The sequence below is a fragment of the Engraulis encrasicolus genome, chromosome 20 (assembly GCF_034702125.1).
Source record: "Engraulis encrasicolus isolate BLACKSEA-1 chromosome 20, IST_EnEncr_1.0, whole genome shotgun sequence".
Taxonomy (NCBI): domain Eukaryota; kingdom Metazoa; phylum Chordata; class Actinopteri; order Clupeiformes; family Engraulidae; genus Engraulis; species Engraulis encrasicolus.
The window spans coordinates 8,669,874-8,689,363 of record NC_085876.1 but is presented as its reverse complement, the minus strand read 5'-3'; the positions used below and the strand labels follow the sequence as shown (position 1 = coordinate 8,689,363).

General features: G+C 43.2%; 1 protein-coding gene across 1 annotated transcript in view; it reads right to left on the bottom strand.

Moving 5' to 3' along the window:
* hibadha (3-hydroxyisobutyrate dehydrogenase a) overlaps positions 1-17,991 on the bottom strand; it is a 24,946-nt gene extending 6,955 nt beyond the window's left edge. The window contains exons 1-4 of the mRNA XM_063184741.1: positions 17,883-17,991; positions 16,330-16,490; positions 12,707-12,816; positions 12,191-12,312 (exon numbers count right to left, since the gene is read on the bottom strand). Coding sequence (XP_063040811.1) covers positions 12,191-12,312; positions 12,707-12,816; positions 16,330-16,490; positions 17,883-17,952 — 463 coding nt within the window. The 5' untranslated portion in view covers positions 17,953-17,991. The remainder of the gene's footprint in view (positions 1-12,190; positions 12,313-12,706; positions 12,817-16,329; positions 16,491-17,882) is intronic.
* Positions 17,992-19,490: the final 1,499 nt, after the last annotated feature.

Sequence of the window (19,490 nt, the reverse complement as noted above, 5' to 3'; positions counted from 1 at the left end):
AGTCAGCCGCCCAGTTTCATAGAGCAGTATAGGTGCAATACCTATGGATTTTGAATTGGAGTGAATGGATCAACATTTGAGATAATCAGATATTAAATGTCAAAATGTTTTGTTTGAATATGTGGCCAGTCTCATCCCATGAAGTCAAAAGGCTCCCACTCACAAACGCCAGAGTTAAGGGCCCAGGGTCTTACGACTTAACTTTCACTCAAATTTAAACAGCTTTTCCCTCCCCTATACAATTCACACAAAGAGCCATCATTCCCCATTATCACACACAAACAGATCCAATCAGCAAGTCAAAATGCCGGCGAGGTCCGAAACCTGCCCATGTCTTTGTTTATTAGCGTAACAGTAACATCAGTGAAGTCTCTGTTGAAAAAGCCAATTGTCCATCCTTCACAACTGCTCCCGTGGGACGATTCCACCATTGTGTTGAACACACACACACATGCACACACACACACACACACGTAGCATATAAACTCAGGCAACAAGGCACACAACAAGGGTGACAGCTGTGCCTGGGGCAGGGGGACAGCCACACACGCACACCCTCCCCCTTGAAAACACGCCCCCTGAGGGTTGATTGACAACAGTAAAAGGTAATTAACTCCACACTTTATCATGTTCAATTAAGCCGGGGCCGTTCAGCACTGAACAAGGCATGGCCAATCGCGTTACAGCGTGTCGTGTTGAACCAGGAAACAAGGAGGTCCCAGAGGTGCTAAAAACGCGCATTGTGTGTGTGTGTGTGTGTGTGTGTGTGTGTGTGTGTGTGTGTGTGTGTGTGTGTGTGTGTGTGTGTGTGTGTGTGTGTGTGTGTGAAACCGGGTCCCCGAGGTGCTAAAACAGTACTGAAGTGTCTGAGATTGAGAAAATAATTAAGTGTCAGATGTAGACAACGACCTCCATTTAGCCGTCAGATCGCTTAGCGATTGAGCAGTGCCGCTAAGGGCGTGTGTGTTTGTGTTAGCAGATGTTCCACTTTACAAACACACACAATCTGTTTCGCAGTATTTGCGCTGGCCATCACTGTGTGTGTGTGTGTGTGTGTGTGTGTGTGTGTGTGTGTGTGTGTGTGTGTGTGTGTGTGTGTGTCTGTGAGAGAGACACAGAGAGAGAGAGAGAGAGAGAGAGAGAGAGAGAGAGAGAGAGAGAGAGACAGAGAGAGAAAGTGTGTGTAAGAGTTATAGAAAGATGTGTATGTGTGTGCACGTGTGTGCACATGTCTGTGTGTGTGTGTGTGTGTGTGTGTGTGTGTTAAGGATAGACCGATATATATATCGGTATCGGGGCGATATTTGCAATTTTTAAGTGTATCGGTATCGGCCGATACACGTGTGGTTTTGGCCGATACGCAATATTTATTATTTTATGTCATTCGGGTTTCTTTAAAAGCACCACGACACTTGATTTTTTTATTACTTGATTGTTAGACATTACTTGATTGTTAGAGTGGGTGTTTAAATTCTACCTCAATTTGATAATGTTAAAGGAATGTTTATTTTTAACTTGAGACCTGGAATATTTGTAATTTTGTAACCTTTTTTTAAAAAACCCAAATCGGCCCCAAATATCGGGTATCGGAAATCGGGTATCGGCCAAGGGTGATGGGAAAAAAACATCGGTATTGCATTGGCCATTAAAAGACCTGTATCGGTCGACCCCTAGTGTGTGTGTGTGTGTGTGTGTGTGTGTGTGTGTGTGTGTGTGTGTGTGTGTGTGTGTGTGTGTGTGTGTGTGAGAGACATAATATATTTGTCAAGGAAAAAGAGAGGGAAGAAAAATGACAAAGAAAAGACAAAGAAAGACAAATATACAAAAGAAAGATGTATAGAAGAAAGAAAGAGATGAAAAAGAAAGAAAGAAAAGAAATGAAGATATACAAAAGAAAGAAAAAAAAGGATAGAAAGAAAGAAAGAAAGAGTATGGCTGAGCAGTTAGTGACTGTGTGTGTGTGTTTGTGTGTGTGTGTGTGTGTGTGTGTGTGTGTGTGTGTGTGTGTGTGTGTGTGTGTGTGTGTGTGTGTGTGTGTGTGTGTGGCAGGTGCCAGCCCAGAGCAAGGCTCAGAGGGCTGCAGTTTATATGAGTGGAGTTTAAATGGCTGCAAGACTTTATTAGTGGTCGCGTTAAACGAAATGACGCTCACACACACACACATAGACACACACGACTTTCCCATGCCGAATGACGCAGGCGACATAAGAGACTACTTCATTACTCTTAGTGGGGATCAGACAACTTTCATTACTAGTAAATAACATCAACAAAACAAGAAGCAGAGCCCCCCCCTCCTAACACTGCTACTGTAGAGAAACACTATAACTATGGCGCACACACACACATGTATAAAGACACATGCATATACTTTAGACACTCCGCAAAATGCAAACACACACACACACACACACACACACACACACACACACACACACACACACACACACACACACACACACACACACACACACACACACACACACACACACACACACACACACACACACACACAAAGATAGAAACAGGCCCGTGTTCATCTAGATTCTAGCTCTAGACTTATGGGTTCAATGCTGTCAATACAGAGCGCCCTTAACAACATATTAATCTGACATTAGTTGTTGGCTCCATTGGAGCTCTAGTAAACCCCAATTCTCACAGAGAAAATCAAAAGGACTTTGAAAAATCACTGAGGAAAACCATCATTGGAAGGAAGCAATAAAAAGAAACAACAATGAAATAAACAAAATTAGTGAAAAAAAAAGAGTTGTAGTGTGTCTCCCAGAGGGAGACGTAAACAATTTCTCCCAGACACAGATGATTAGGTACGGAACTGCAGCGCACAAACACAGGCGGCTGGGAGACGACTTATACCTGGTATACACACGCACGCACGTGAACACAAAAACGCACGAACGCAACACACACTGACACTGACACTGACACAGACACAGACACACACACAGACACAGACACACACACCTTGAGGGTGGGCGATATCACACACATCTACTCACTCACTTACGCACACCACACACAAACACACGCAGTTTGAGGGTGGTAGACATCATACAGTACTACACACAGATGCAGACACAAGTTCATATTTAGCTGCTATGCCGCGACAGTACAGGCAGCGCTTTCTCACACACTCTTGTTAATAGCACTGGCGTGGAAAGGCTCGGTTAGGCAGCCTTCTCTGGGAACAATGTCTGAGGGCAGCAGTGTGTGTGTGAGAGAGAGAGAGAAAGAGAGAGAGAGAGAGAGAGAAACAGTGAAAGGCGTGTATGTGTGTTGACATGAGTTTATAGCTAAATGAGAGCATGTCACATGTGGTCTTGTAATGACTACTTTTGTATATTGCGAGTGAAATACACAATATTTTCTCAAATGCATTAAAAATAATCTGCTCTGAGAGAGAACGCGCGAGAGAGAGAGAGAGAGAGAGAGAGAGAGAGAGAGAGAGAGAGAGAGAGAGACAGAGAGAGAGAGAGAGAGAGAGCGGAAGCGCATGTACGATGTACGTGTATGGGGGGGTGCAGTCACACACTGCATAAAAGCCAATGTCACCACACATTAAAACAGGCTGCCAATGGCACTAATGTCCCGAATTCAAGTTAAAAACAGCCTTCATCTCTCACCGCACTTTATAGGTCACCACACCCCCCACTCTCTCGCTCTCTCACACACACACGCACACACACACACGCGTAGACAAAACAACATAATGCATGGACAACCTACACTTGCGATTTTCTCACACAAGTAAAATGACAAAATCACACGCTCTCCGTCTCCAGCGCTCTCTCTCTCTCTCCATCTCGCCATCCATCCTCCCAACTCTGACTGACTCTATCGCTCGCTCTCTCCATCTGTTCCCAAGCTTCTGTGAAAGTTGTTTTAACTCTGTGGGAATGTCCCACTCCCACCAGGATTAGATTGATTGTTTCAAGATCGTTATTACAAAAGTTTGCACAAGCTCCAACCTGACTTACCATTTGCTATTCACCTGGAAGCACATTCTTCAATTGGAACCAATTAGTCAATTATATATTACATTACACTTAGCTAAAGCTTTTCATCCAAAGCGACTTACAGTTATTTAGGTACAGGGTATTGGTTAGAGGCCCTGGAGCATTGTGGGGTTATGTGTATGTTATGTGTATTCAGCGACGGATGAGCGTTCTGGTGAGTGCGGGATTTGAACCTGCAACCCTCTAATCTAAAGACCAGCGCACTGACCATTGAGCCGTGGCTGCCCCGCCTCATAGCTAATCTTCATAGATTAGATTATCCACGTCACCTCATGATGCTCCTCTAAATTAACCTAAATAATCCCAAAGTAACAGCGCTACTCGGCCAAGTAGCCGAGGCCTTTGAAGAAGTTTCACCATGAATTTGCTGTATATTCGCTCTGGGCATGATATTGACATGATTGATTCAGGTTATCACATAACAGCTCTGGCTTGTCAGTCTGGGACATTCGAAGATATGACCATTCTAATTGTTTTTTGCCGAACCGCGTCATAGCTCGTAACCATAATATTAGTTGACTTTTAGTCACTGAAATTCACTCTGGTCGCCCAAATCGCTTTGCCCCCGGTGAATTCGCTGTGGTCCTCAATTCTCCGACCCTCCTTAAGCCTGGCTCAAACTACACGACTAGCGATTGTGTGTCCGATTTTGGCGTCGGGGTGCACCGCACACTAGAAGAGAATCGCAACTGTCAATCTTGTCGCTGCTCGCAGCCACCCAGACAATGCCCGACGTTCTATTTCCAGTCGCAAATATCAAACACTGTTTGATTTCTACGATTTGCGATCGGCGACTCTTTGACCTGCCAAAGTTCTATCTCAGAACGTCGCACGATGAGGAAATCTTTCCCGACAATCGCTTGCGATGGTCCTGGGGGGTAACGTTCCAGCGATTGTCGTAAGAGGGGTTTTCAGCCGAGAATCGGCGCGATAGTCGTGTAGTTTGAGCCAGGCTTAACAGAGCGCTTTATCCGCTTGACGGTTACTACATGACATGCAAACTTCATTACAAACTAATCAGTTGTTTCAACAAGGAGTCTGTATTTTTCTGCATTTCAGAACATGTTTCTGACGAGAGTTCGCCTGCCGTGGTCCTCTGTGTGCAAGACAACAAATGGCTTCCCTCACTCGGGTCACTTTTAGTGGACACGTTCAGTTAGAATGTAACGATAACAGCCCCCCTTCCTGCTGTCCAAATGTCACTTGTTATGCGAGTGTGATTGAGTCTGTCACATGTGGTGAGGCTGGGATTGGTGTTAATGCACTGACTCTGGGCCATGCCATGTCTGTGGTCACGCTTTACAAGGCGCGGAGAGAGAGAGAGAGAGAGAGAGAGAGAGAGAGAGAGAGAGAGAGAGAGAGAGAGAGAGAAGAAACGGAGTGAAAGAGTAGGAGAGGAAGGGGATAAGGACGAGAGGAGGAGAGGAAGGAAAGAGTGAAGGATGGAGGAGTAGGAGGAGGAGGGGGAGATGGACAGAGAGAGAGAGAAAGACAGATGAGAGGGAAAAGAGAGAGAGCCAGGGAAGAGAGAGGTAGAGGGGGGGTGGGGAGGTAGGGGTTGTATAGAGCAAGAGGGGGAGGGAGGAGAGGGAGAGGTGGAGATGGAGATGGAGGAGAGGAGGAGGAGTAAAGATGAAGAGTAGGAGTTGGAAGGGAGGAGAGGGGATATAGAGTAGGGGGAGAGATGGAGGAGAGGGGACTTTCAGGTCTCCCAGAGCACTAATCCTGACCGGGTTTAGGGAGCGCTACAGTGGTTTTGCAACTCATACCTTGTTAACGCACACCATTTCCCATCGCTTACAGCCACACCACGCCTTGGTCTGCAGCAAAGTCGGCACTGTGCCCCAAGCAAATGCAAATGTGGTGGATGTTTTGAAGTAAAAGAAACTGTATAAGGGGTATAATTTCTCTGTGTATGCATATGTATAATTGCGATTTGTTTTCCACATCATTTCGCCAAGGGGTGAAAAGTTTGAACAGCATTGTCAGTTTCGCACAACACATACACACATATCCACAGAAAAGTAAGGAACTGGGGTGGGTGGGGTGTGTGTGTGAGAGAGTAAGTGCGCACAACACTAGTGTAATTACAGTCATTCAAAGCAGCAATAAACTGTACACATTATAGAGACAGAGAGAGAGAGAGAGAGAGAGAGAGAGAGAGAGAGAGAGAGAGAGAGAGAGAGAGAGAGAGAGAGAGAGAGAGAGAGCGAGCGAGCGAGCGAGCGAGAGAGAGAGAGAGAGAGAGAGAGAGAGAGAGAGAATGATGGAGAACGCGAGCAAGCAAGGGAGCAAGAGAGGAGTGCAAGCGAGCGTGCGAGTGCAACGCCACTCTTAGAGTGTGTTATTACCGCTAACGTATGGGAGACGTCTTAGCCTCTGCACACACCCTGTGTGTGTGTGTGTGTCTGTATGTGTGCGTGCATGTTCATTGCGTAACGTGTGTGTGTGTGTGTGTGTGTGTGTATGTATGTGTGAGAGAGAGAGAGAGAGAGAGAGAGAGAGAGAGAGAGAGAGAGAGAGAGAGAGAGAGAGAGAGAGAGAGAGAGAGAGAGACTGTGACTGTGTTTGTGACGTCAGTTGCTGGTTTGTTGTGGTCCTCAGGAGCGACAGCAGATTTTGAGGTTTGTGTGTCTGGGTTTATTACAAATCATTTAGAGGACAGATGACTGTGTATGTGTGTGTGCGAGAGAGAGAGAGAGAGAGAGAACAAAACAGAGAGAGTAAGTGTGTGTATGTGATGTGTGTAAGAGAGAGACAGAGAGCGGTTGAGTGGTGCGCGCGCGCGTGCGTGTGTGTGTGTACACACACGTCGTTTCATGAGGGCATTATTTCAGAGTCTCTTGGCTCCGGGGCCAAACCTTACTGACGCACTGGAGGTGGCGTACCAAACCCCAAGAGAATAAAATATAAAATTATATCAAAAGGGCCAAAACGACGAGGACTTTTAAAACACACACAAGCATGACATCACGCCCTCAGAAAATAGACTAACTGTCTGTTTGTCCGTCCAGTCTAGACTGGAATCATCTGTTGACTTTGAAAAAAAAGGGTCAGAATTTTTTTTTCCATTTACTACTACAATACTGAGTGACCAGAGCTTGACCCTAACACTCCCACCCCCTACCACAAGAATAACAGCACACCACACACTGGATTTAAGTAAGAGTTTAAAGGCCAACTTCCGATAAAACTCAGTTTTACTCACTCCTTTCGAAGATCGGACGGTCACCCCAAGTTAAACTCACTTGCAAGGCTCTCATAGCGGTGCGTCAACTCTCCTGGCTGTGTTTCCCGGTGTTTCCCAATTTACATCAATAATGCAGAGAAACGAGCGAATCACGAAAGCCTTTCTGTGTTTCGTCACGTCGAAAGAAGGCGTTGCCCACAAAGGTTTATATCGACCCATTTATCTAAAAACATGTCGAGTATTTTTTTCTGCTTGTTTTCAAAGCAAGCAACGTCTGGTGGCCCGAAACATAGCTTAGCTTAGCTATCAGCTGGTTGCTACTCTCAGGTACACACACAGCACAAAGCCTCATACATAAAGCCTGCCCACTCCGGTTGCTCTGTGCCTGCAGCTCGCCTAGGGGTCGCTGTCGAAAGAGCACAGCCCTGAATGGAGCCTGCACGCCTCCGTTGGCGCCCCTATAGTGCAGTACCACCCGGAGAAGTGGCGACTCTGTTTCCCATTACATTCACTCCAAGGACTGGAGGACTGAGCCAATCAGAGACGCGTTTCTTTGAGAGCAGGAGGAGTGAGCCAATCAGAGACGCATTTCCACGAGAAACACGGAACACCCTCTCGTTTCTCCACAAGCCACCTTGCCAGTTTGCAAAAACGTCTTGAAACAAAGCAACCAGAACGTTTTTTAAAACAGGACCAACGCGTAACACATTCAATAACAATTGGGAACACGGCAATATTAATTAAATGACGTTGAGAGGCCATCTTTAAAGTAAGTCTAGTTACAAGCCGTTATGATCGTTGCCTTAAACTTCACTCATGCTCTTCTCATGCCGGCTCGAATGGTGCTTATGGCTGTTCTCGCACCCAGTTACACACAACACCGAAGTGCTTACTTGTGAACCATCCATGTTCATACCAGGTTGTGTATTCTCCCACATGTAACCATGTATTACCCTACTGATATCGATGTTGTCATCACGATACGCAGGAAAAAAACATTTTCCGGTTCATATGGCGAACCAACTTTCGAGCTCCCGAACGTTCAGATTTTCGGTGTGAGCGGTTGGTTGGAGATTACGTGCACCAATTGGCAACAGCACGATTCTCTGTCCACCAGAACACACCTACAGTGTCAACCACAACCAATATTGAACGCATGCACACTCTTAAAATGAAATAACCCATGGCAGGTACTGGAATCAATTCTAGGGGTACTAGTGTCACACTTCGTCCTTGGACACATTGGATTTAATTCAGGTGTACTGCTCACTCTGATATGAGTTTATGAACAATTGAAATAGCATAAGCATAAGCGCGCCAAGCCCCCCACATTTGGGCTTACATTGCCCACGGGGACCCCGGTTCGAGTCTGGTCATTTTCCCGACCCCGAGGAAAGATTTACATTAACGCCTATGGGAGGAACCTGCTTAATGTAGCTTAATATCAGTAAACAGCACCAAGCCTCATGTGGTGACCAGTGGTCATGCTTTCTCCCACCACATATATCAAATATCAAAGCTGACAACCCAGTACTGTGGCCGTACTCATGTATGTATTTTCAAGTATTTGCATTTTTGTTCACATTAGGGCCAATGGGGACACTTTGTCTTTATTTCCACCAGAATAAATGTGGACGCCGTCTAATAGGTGAGGAATGCCCGGATGTGCGAGTGCGACTTCAAAAATAGCCCATGTGACTAACCCTGGGATCTGGAATGAGCGTTTAGCAGCATCAGCCACCTTGAACTAGACACTGACTGACGCCAGACTCACATGCCCTCCTCATAAGTAAGCTAAGTGACTCAATGATTCAGACAACCAGAGCACCAGAGGATGGGTTTGTTAGTGTGTGTGTGTGTGTGTGTGTGTGTGTGTGTGTGTGTGTGTGTGTGTGTGTGTGTGTGTGTGTGTGTGTGTGTGTGTGTGTGTGTGTGTGTTGACGTTTGAATGTGTGTGCATGTGTGCGTGTGTGTTTGCGCGCGTGTCTGTGTCTGTGTGTGTGCACGCGTGTGTGTATAAGGAGAGATTATCTTTCTCAGGGTTGTTAAGTGGGATTAAAGGGACTGGATGCTACACACACTAATAAACTCTTTACGAGCTTTAAGACTCAGATGGCAGCTCGTCAGCCTTAAAGACGCCAGTCTGTAAACACAATGCATGCGCGCGTGTGTCTCTGTGTGTGTGTGTGTGTGTGTGTGTGAGAGAGAGAGTGTGTGTGTGTTAGGAGGGGGGAAAGGGAGAGAAATATTGTGTGTGTGTGTGTTTTGATATTCACTTCACCCATTAGGAGGGTATTTCTGTGCAACGTTCTCAGCAGTAGTTCACCTAGTTAGAGGGCCACCAATTCTCTGTCCACTTCATTTATATAAATGGAGTCCATTTTTTATTTAACGATCAAAAAAAAAAAAAACGTTTTTGCCTTTATTTCCAGAATATATGCTACCCATTTACACATCTTTTCTTTTTCATAAATATTTACCACCCCCACAAAGAAAGTATTCTAAGTACCAGTATTCATTAGGACCAGCACTACCTCAGTCCTGGAACATAAGACAATACAACATGCTGCTTACAATGCTGCTACCCAAAATCTACTACTTTTATATAACTTGTTATTATTACTGTTACTATTGCTACTGTCACTGTTATTATTTTCTATTATTGTAACGTCTACATTCTATATTTATCTTATCTTCTGTTTACAGGTTCAATGTTGAATGTTAAATGTGCATTTGTACTGTATTTATTATTGATCACTTGTTACCAGTCCATCACGGTTACCTGTCCTGTCTTGCACTTTATGTTAGTCTGTAAAATGTCAGTCTTGAGTATGTCTATGTCCTGGCATGGTATAGAGAGAAAACGTAATTTCATTTTCCTTGTATGACCTGTGCATATGAAGAAAGTGACAATAAAAGCTGACTTGACTTGACTTGGAAACGTATTCTTTTAATCTAATACATGAATAGGAGGATCTTCTCAGTGTCCACCATTTTGAAATAGACTACCACTCATGGAAACCTTTGGCAGCAAGACTTAAGCCTACTGTACTTTGCTCAGACGAGACCAGTAAATATTAGTTTATTTCTTGATAAATATTAATGAAAAGATTAATTTGTGAATGAGCAAGTAAGAAATATACATTTTAAAAATAAACAACATGCTGGAGCACATTTTTTATGACATTTTTTTTTTTTTATAAGTCTATCTTTGTCTACCGCAAGGTCATTTAGTGGTTATGTACTCATGTGATGACATTACATTATGCATTCTGAATTTAACTCTATAAATTTACGCTACATAAATGTATACGTTTATCTGCAACAAACATGCCAGGTCTGATCAGTGTCAAGAAGATGCATATATGCATATATTAGAGGAAGTAACTTTATTAAATTTGTACCTTCTAACATCCCATTTGTGATAATTTGTATGGATATTTTATAATATCTGAACTTATACACACTTTCTCCCTTTCCCACCTTCATAGTTTGTTGTGTTAATCTGAACCGGACTCTACTGAACTCTATTGACTGATGAAAGACTTCTGGTTAATTAGTTTAACATCATTCCTGAGCATTAACATGAATGCACACATGGCTTGAGATAATAAAGTGTCAAGAGTTTTTTTTCATGGCTATACGTCTAGCCCAGTGTTTCTCAACAGGGGTGCCGGGACACCCTGGGGTGCCGCAGGCCTCCCTCGAGGGTGCCGCAGAAACGTGGCTGATAAATAAATTGTGTAATATAATACATATTTGTCTAAATTGATAAGTTAATGTTAGTCAGTGGAATCTTTCATCTGCCATTTATGCACAATAAAGTAAATATCGGTCGCCCCAGTCAGCTGCAACTTCGAACGTAGGTCGTGTGACGTCTCCAAATGTGTTACTTTTCTAAGCTTGTGTGGTATCGGATGCGGTGCCATGGTACGGCTTGTTGGTTTGGGGTGCCTTGAAATTTCTCATGAATTGAAAGGATGCCTCGCCTAAAAAAGGGTTGAGAAACACTGGTCTAGCCAAACCAATTTTCAGAGCTGCATGCTGATGTTGAGACAACACTGCCTCCTTTCTGCTAAAAGCAGAAACTACAGTTTCTTCTACACAGCACCAGAGCAACCTTCCTTACCTGAACATTCAGTGTCTTTGCTCCAGGTTATTCTGTTTTTGTTTTATTATTATAATTTTTATGGCAGTGATCACAGCCTTTTATGCAATGTTTTTGTTGAAGAAGAAAGTCTTTGTATCATATTAAATCAAAGATCAAACATATATTTTTTAACAATGTACCATGTATTGGTCTACTGTCTGTAAGCAGGCCGCCACCTGTTCAAAAGCTAACAAAAAACACAGTGATGGAAGGGCAGACGCACATCAGTATGCAGCTTTGTTGATTTATATCTCAGACAATAGCCTAACCTTTGCTAGTTTAAATGAAATTGAATTATTTATACATTTTAAACCAGAGGTTCCCAACCCTTTCCAACTTGGGGCTCAGTTGAAATTTTCACAAATGTTCAGGGGCCCGCCTCGGACCCAATGAACAATTAAACAGAAACACACACACACAAATATATTTCCGGGCCCACCAGAGACCTTGACCACCAGCTTGAGAATCACAGCATAAGACTATACATATCTAATAAATATATCATTATTTAATTATAAACAATACATCTGAACTGTTAATACATACTATTAAATATGGAATTAATATTATCTAATTAACGTTTAATGATTTACAAATACATATTAATAATCTTCTCTTGACTCTCTCCTCCATGGGACAGTATATATTAGTAGCCTAATATTTGTTAGTTGCCCTAATAATCCTGAATTATTTATGCATTAGACAAACCTATAAGTATTATTATCTAATAAATATATAATTATTTACCATGATGTCATACTAAATTATTATTATTCTAGTGTGTTAGTTGTAGTCTGTCTATTAGTCTGTGCTCACCTCCAGACACAGGTGCGTCCAGGAAGACTGATCCGGCCTTCTCGGCGGCGATGGCCATCAACTTGGATACGGAGGGGTCGATGGTGCTGGAGTCAATCAGCAGGGTGCCCTTCTTCACTCGCCTGAGGAGCCAGGCAGGCGTACACACACACACACACACACGAACACACACACACACACACACACACACACACACACACACACACACACACACACACACACACACACACACACACACACACACACACACACACACACACACACACACACACACACACACACACAGGGTTTGCATACAGCCAGTAAGACATTCACAAGCACTTTGTTGACGGCCAACACGCATGTGAGTGTGTGCTTGGGTGTGAATGTGTGTGTGTGTGTGTGTGTGTGTGGACTTGGGTGTGAGTGTGTGTGTGTGTGTGTGTGTGTGTGTGTGTGTGTGTGTGTGTGTGTGTGTGTGTGTGTGTGTGTGTGTGTGTGTGTGTGTGTGTGTGTGTGTGTGTGTGTACTACTTACTTCAGGATGCCGTTGGGGCCGGTATAGACGTCAATAACATTGGGGCTGGATGGCAGCATGGTGATAATACGGTCAGCTTTGTCAGCTACATCTGCTGGGGTGTCCAGAATCTGAAAAACAACATTAAACATCAATATTTAAACTGAAAACAAATCAACTTGATATATAAAGAGAAACCGCATGCTGGAGTGTCCAGAATTTGAAAACAACATTAAACATCAATATTTCAAACAAATTCTAATCTGAAAAATATTACAGAATAGTCAAAACATATTCTGTTAATACTGTTATTTTGCTATCTCAGGTGGGTTCATGGGTACACCGTGTTTATAAACACGATGTTGTGAGGAGGGGCAAGACACTGGCAGCCAACCATGTGAGCTAATTTTTTGACCGACAGCGGTTTCCAACAATCAGAGGTTGAGTTGTGCGCAACACAACTCTAACCAAAAATGTAGAACCCATGTATAAGGCTGGGGACATGTTTGCGGCAGGATACGTGTGCACGTGCACTTTCCGTGGATGAACGCATTGCCATGCGAATTTTATGTTCATTTTGTGCGTGGAAGAGTACCTGTCACTAAGTGCGCAGACACGCGAGCATGGTGCAATACACAGACAGACAGACACCTTAATTTCCTTCGGGATTAATAAAAGTACTCTACTCTACTCTACTGAATACTGACAAATCCGTGAAGGCCGTTCTTCCCAATTTCCATGTTGAGTTTGCGGTAGAGTCAAACAGTGGGGAAAACATTATTAAGAGCCCTGTTGGCTATCTGCCCCCTATATGATACCTCCAATATCGTGCAAAGTGCTCCAGTCGTCCTGAAGCAAGTATGTGCCCTGGGTCGCAAGCGGTTGCATGTGTTGTTTTAGACACACAGCAGGCATGTCCCTGGCCTAACATGTGTAGTGTGTGTCAAAGGAAATGATGACCCTGGCCTGAATATCCTGTAATCTAACAGACAGATGTGGCATGTGGCAGAGAGCTGCCCACCGTGCACCAGGAACAATGACACACTTTCATTAACTTAAGGCATTTAATTAAGGGTGCTCACATAGTCGATGTGAGCAGCGTGCGTTAACAGCGCAGAGAACGACAGCAAAGCAAATATCTCGCCCAATGGCACTGAATGCAACACGCATTTAAATTCAATAAAAAAAAATATTGATGCAAATCTTGTGGCCGCCCAATATATGCATTAACATATGTGGACTCTGCAAGCCCCCTATGGTGTCATCAGCATGTATTAAAATCTATACTACTGCAACTTTCTGTGGCCGTAGGCAAATCATATGGAGCATGTTACCATTCAAAAGATTATGAGTTGCCATTTGGGGAGTGTCTACTTTTTCAAGTTTGAGTTTGAGTGTCTATACTGCCGTGCAAAACAAGTAACTCAAAACGCAGTAACTCAAAATGGTCGATTTTTTTATATCGGAAATGGGTTTTAAACTACCTCATTTGTCTTGTGTCAAAAAATGGTGGTCCAACACCGTCCCGTTTTGGAGAAAACTCATTTTGAAAGTGCAAAAATGACCCAAAAAAAGTTACTGCGGTGTTGGATTAAAGGTTACGTTGTACAAAACAAAAACGCAGTAAGTCGGCGAGTTACTGCTGCACGTTCCAATGGGAATGGTTTGAGAGTAGACAGTAATACTAGCCAAGAACGCAGTAACTCCTGCAGTAACTCCATTTTGTGGCAGTAATACCAGCCAAGAACGCAGTAACTCTGTTTTTTGTGGCAAAAAGACACATAAATGTTGGTTTTTTGGGGTTTTTTTGTGAGCATTAAATTTCTATCCTAAAAAAGCATTAGCAGGAAGTGTCACCACCAATTTACCGACAACACAGTTTTCGCGCCATATGGGAAACTTTGAAGCCTTTTTTCTCAGTTTGCAGTTTTCAGAGTTACTGCGTTCTTAGATTGTAGGGCAGTATAGTAAACTTTGATAGCAGGGGACAACACAGTACCCGTGTTGTGAAATTCAAATCGGCCTCCATTTTAAAGCCAATTACATTAGAGCATTTCCAATGGCTTGATGAGGCGTATTTGAGAGGATGACGCGCTAGTTCTGTAGGTAAGTCAGTGGAAATTGGAAACTCTGCCAGACCAATGCTTGCAGAGCTTTGAAGTGCAAATCTATAGTATGGGTAACGCTGCAGCCAAAACTGTATTCAAATCATCATATCATCACCGGGGTGTAAATGCTTACTACATGGGCAGAATATCATAATGCAGAAACAACCTCCTTGAGCGTTTTCTTGGACAAGAAAACAGAGTGTCATTCTACATTTCTGCTAAATTGTAGACCAGAAGTTCTTTTGATGGCCTCAAAAAGCTAATGCCAAAATTGACCGCCTAGCAAATCCACAGCTATCCGGGTGTATTTTCCTGCTTAAGTTCTTAAGTCAAGGCCAAAAGTGCTCAACTGGTGTAGTCGGGTGAACTTGGCTGATGACCTTTGCCCTAAACCTTGCTTAATCCCCATAGCCGTCAAAGGAGCTACTGTAGCGTCTGACCATTACAGCAGAGCTGGTGAAAACGCAATGTCATTCATGATCATCTTCCCGTAAAATATGCAATTCTTCCTCTTTTTGTTGTCCCCCACATGACCTTGGCCAGTCATGTAAAGGTCTTTCTGCGGCAAACGTCATAATTTGAAATACATTTTCAGGCAAGCTTTTATTACACTGAAATTCAATGTGAATACATACTATATGCAGGATCCATGAAGGTACTCAATTTCAATACATGGGCTGTGTATATTCAAGTTACGAGGCATTATTGTTGTGTTTCCAACACAAAAAACTGCTATGATATAAAAGATATCAATCAATTACAAAACCAAAGTAATATTCACTAACACTATACATGTGTTAAAATTTTTGTTTCCTGATTGCGTGAAACTAACTGCGCACAACTCAACCTCTGATTGTTGGAAACCACTATCGGTCAAAAAATTAGCTCACTTGGTTGGCTGCCAGTGTCTTCCCCCTCCTCACAACATCGTGTTTACAAACACTGCGAACCCATGTATACCCAGTTCTAAGGTTCCTTTTATGTTGTCGGGCAGAATATTTGGCTAGTAGTTTCAGACACGAAGACGGCCATGCAATGCTGTATTTTTGTTGCTTCTGCTGCCATATTTACAACATATTTGGCCATTACCTGCATTTAATTTTTGTTTTTAAATGTGGGAAGTCACATTTGCTTAGTAATTCCAGACACGGTGAACTGAACTGAGGACACTGCTGGAAGACTGCAGAAGCGAATTTGCTTCCTGAGTGTTCCAACCCCTGCAGGCATCAATGACAGCGCAAATCTGCCACTCACTGCGTTGAAGCTGGGGACAGGATGTTGCACAAACAACACTGTCCACATTTTAGTGTGTGGAGTGTGTGTGCTTATATTAGATTTCCTTTAAATGCTCTTTTTATACTACCCATACTAATTCAATAATGGTCCTTGGATGAATCTGAAATGTTCTCTTGTAGAGTGCACTACTGTAGGGGGTTATTCCATGCACCCACTTACTAGCATCGTTCAATAATTAGTGAAGCATTCTTAACTGAAAACCAGAGGATGAAAAAGATAATAAAAGTGTATGCGTGTCACCTGTGCCCCCTGGTCTTGGAGCTCTTTGCAGGACTCTGGGAAGCTGTCGGTGGCGATGACGGGGTATCCGTTCTTCAGCAGGTTTTTGGCCATGGGTGTGCCCATGTTCCCCAGCCCAATGAAGCCCACTGGAGTCTTGGAGGCCATGGACCTCGAGAGACCTACACACATGAACAGACACATGCACACACATGCACACACATGCACACACACACACACATACGCACACACACGCAATAGAAGTGAGGAAAATAGTAACATCAAAAAAAGTAAGTATTTGTAGAAGAGAGGCCATGGACCTGGACAAACCTACACAAACACAATATAGAAGTGAAGAAAATGTCCCACAAATGTAAAAAAGTAAGTATTTACGGACATACACAAACTCTCTCTCTCTCTCACTCACACACACACACACACACACACACACACAATAGAAGTAAGGAAAATCCTCCCCCCCCCCACACACACACACAAAAAAGAACAGCGGCCAGGCACCTGAGGTAACCTAAGTCACATACACAAACATGCACGGGCACACACAATAGAAGTGATGAAATGTTCCCAGACAATACAAAACATAACATTTGTAGAAGAGGGGAGTATTTGAAGAAACCTAGACACACAAACACAAACAGAGACAATAGAAGCGACACAACCACAGAGTCTGGACATTTTCATAGCTTAATTTCTAAAAAGAAATAATTCCAATCAAAAATCCACACTTATTGTGCATCAACAGCTCCATGAATTTTAATCACACACTCAATGCTTGTAACACAAAATGGTCAAGGGAATGAAAGACAATGTGAAGCAAATCATACTGTACAGTCTTGGACAGAAGAATGTCCTATATTTAAAAATATATGCTAAATAAGAATGGTGTATTATTGTCTACAAGTATCCTAGACCCTCCAATCACTAGCTGTACCAATACATTTTGCCAGAGCAATTCCTGTATTTACAAAGAATGATCACAGCTTGGTAGCACAACACAACAAAGCAGCAATAGCAAGTCTATTCACTGCAGACAACTGAGAGAACACGGTCGCATGTTACTTTTATATAGAACCTAAATATAGATTAAAGTACCCTCTGCAATAATCGTATATCAATTTGACATTTACTTGGGGCACCTACACTGAACCACCAATAACGAAGGGTGGACGTGCAGCCAAGTGTCAAACTCCTTAACAGCTGGAGCACATAGCAAGGGGCATGTCACATCACCACTGATATGTCTGTGATTTTTACTGCTTAGAGTAAAGACAAGTCAAAACAATAGTTTTTAAAATATCAGCGCAACTGCCCAACAACATTACGCATTGCTAACACAACACATAGCAGAAAAACGGCGCAGAAAGACGGCAATCGACGACAACTAATGTGAAGGCTATGAAGAGTTACACCCCCATTTCGTGCTTGCTAGTACATAACCAACAAGAAGGCTAACACAGAGATTGCCTAGTAGTCTGACCATTTTTATCAATACATGCCATATCGTGACATTCATATTTTTTGAGCAATATCAGTTAATGTATTTGATCATTTACCGTGTGACCAGTATGCATGTTTACTGCACCGCCGCAATGATTTCCAAGATCCTCTCAACAAGGCAGCCATGCTTGTTTCCTTGACCCCGGCGGTGCTACAGTGATCATCCCCCCTGTAGCAACCCAATGTAAGTAGGCTGCCGGATGTGAGTGCCCGGATATCCGCCCGAGTATTTACGTCAATTTTACCTCAGCTACTCGATTTCGGTCGTGTATTTACGACAGTTTAACCTCAGCTACTTGATTTCGGTCCGATTTGAGTCTGACTGAAGATGGAAGGGACATAGGTGCCGTGCGTAAATGGAAGGGACATATAGGTGCCGTGCGTAAAGAACCCACAGCACATCGCCGATTCAGCGACACCAGAGAGGTCCTTGATCTCCCAATCAAAAGTGGCCCGTGACCAATAATAATAATTAAAAATGAAATTATAACTTAAAACCTAATTGATTTGTGTGTGAAAATTAAACTGTCTCAACCGGGGCACATACTTGATTTGGGTGTGAAAATTAAACCGTCTCAACAGGGAATCCATCAAAAGATAACGGCGTTACTTTCTCGTCAGCATTCTTTTGTTTTTATTATCCAGGAGGACTGAGCTGAAAACTGCTGCAGTCACCTTGCACAGTTCTAGCTGCTCTGAAGCGCGTGCGTGTCTAAGCAGATCATCCTGCACATTCGCAATGTTAAATGAAAAAGTTTGCACAAGACGATAAAATTGATGCACTGTCACACTGGAAGGCATTAAAGTCATGAGTTTATAAATGTAGCCTATCTACTCGGGAAGTTTCTGAGTTTTACTCCTTAGTGAATAACGTTAGGATAGCCTACAAGTTAAAAGAATATCTGGGCATAGTCTTCTCCCCACGGAGTTAGAAAACAGTTATTGTGTAGTTATTATTTGGTGGTGCAAAAACAAGACGCGAAACCATGCCGCTATTGTGCCGTTATTGTGATGCCGAAACAACAAAGCCAGATTGGTGACTAGAGCCTGCCTAGTACATTAGACATAGCCTACTCATTTGATTGTCCTATGTACATTTAAAAGTGTCAGTGCAGAACTAAAATGGGAGCTGAATATAAATATTGGATCCAGTCTCCCTCCGTGTCTGGATATTGCACAGTCAGAGGCGCGCGGGCACGCACAACTTAGTTCTGTATAGGCTACTATATGAAAATATAATAAAACGATCACAACATCGGAGGACCTTCGTGGTGGAGGATACTTGCGGCGGGGGCCGGACAATCTTAATATTATTGAAGGGACAGACCATGCTCGACACTTACCGGTCTAAATGTAGCACTCGGAAAGTCTGAGTTATGCCGCATATTGTGCAGATTATTTGGTGATGCCAAACAACACGTGAAACCAGGCACATTGGAGACTAGAGCCTAGTACATTTAGACATAGCCTATTCATTTGATTGTGCTATGTAAACTTAAAAGTGTCAGTAAAGAATCAAACAGGGCGCTGAAATATTGGAGCCAGTAACCCTTCGTGTCTGGTGGATATTATGCAGATGTGTTTGCGCGCGCACAACTAATTTCTCCCATCTCTTTGCTCATCAAGCCCCCGATCTCCAAAAAGACACGAGCACTCAGGATAAC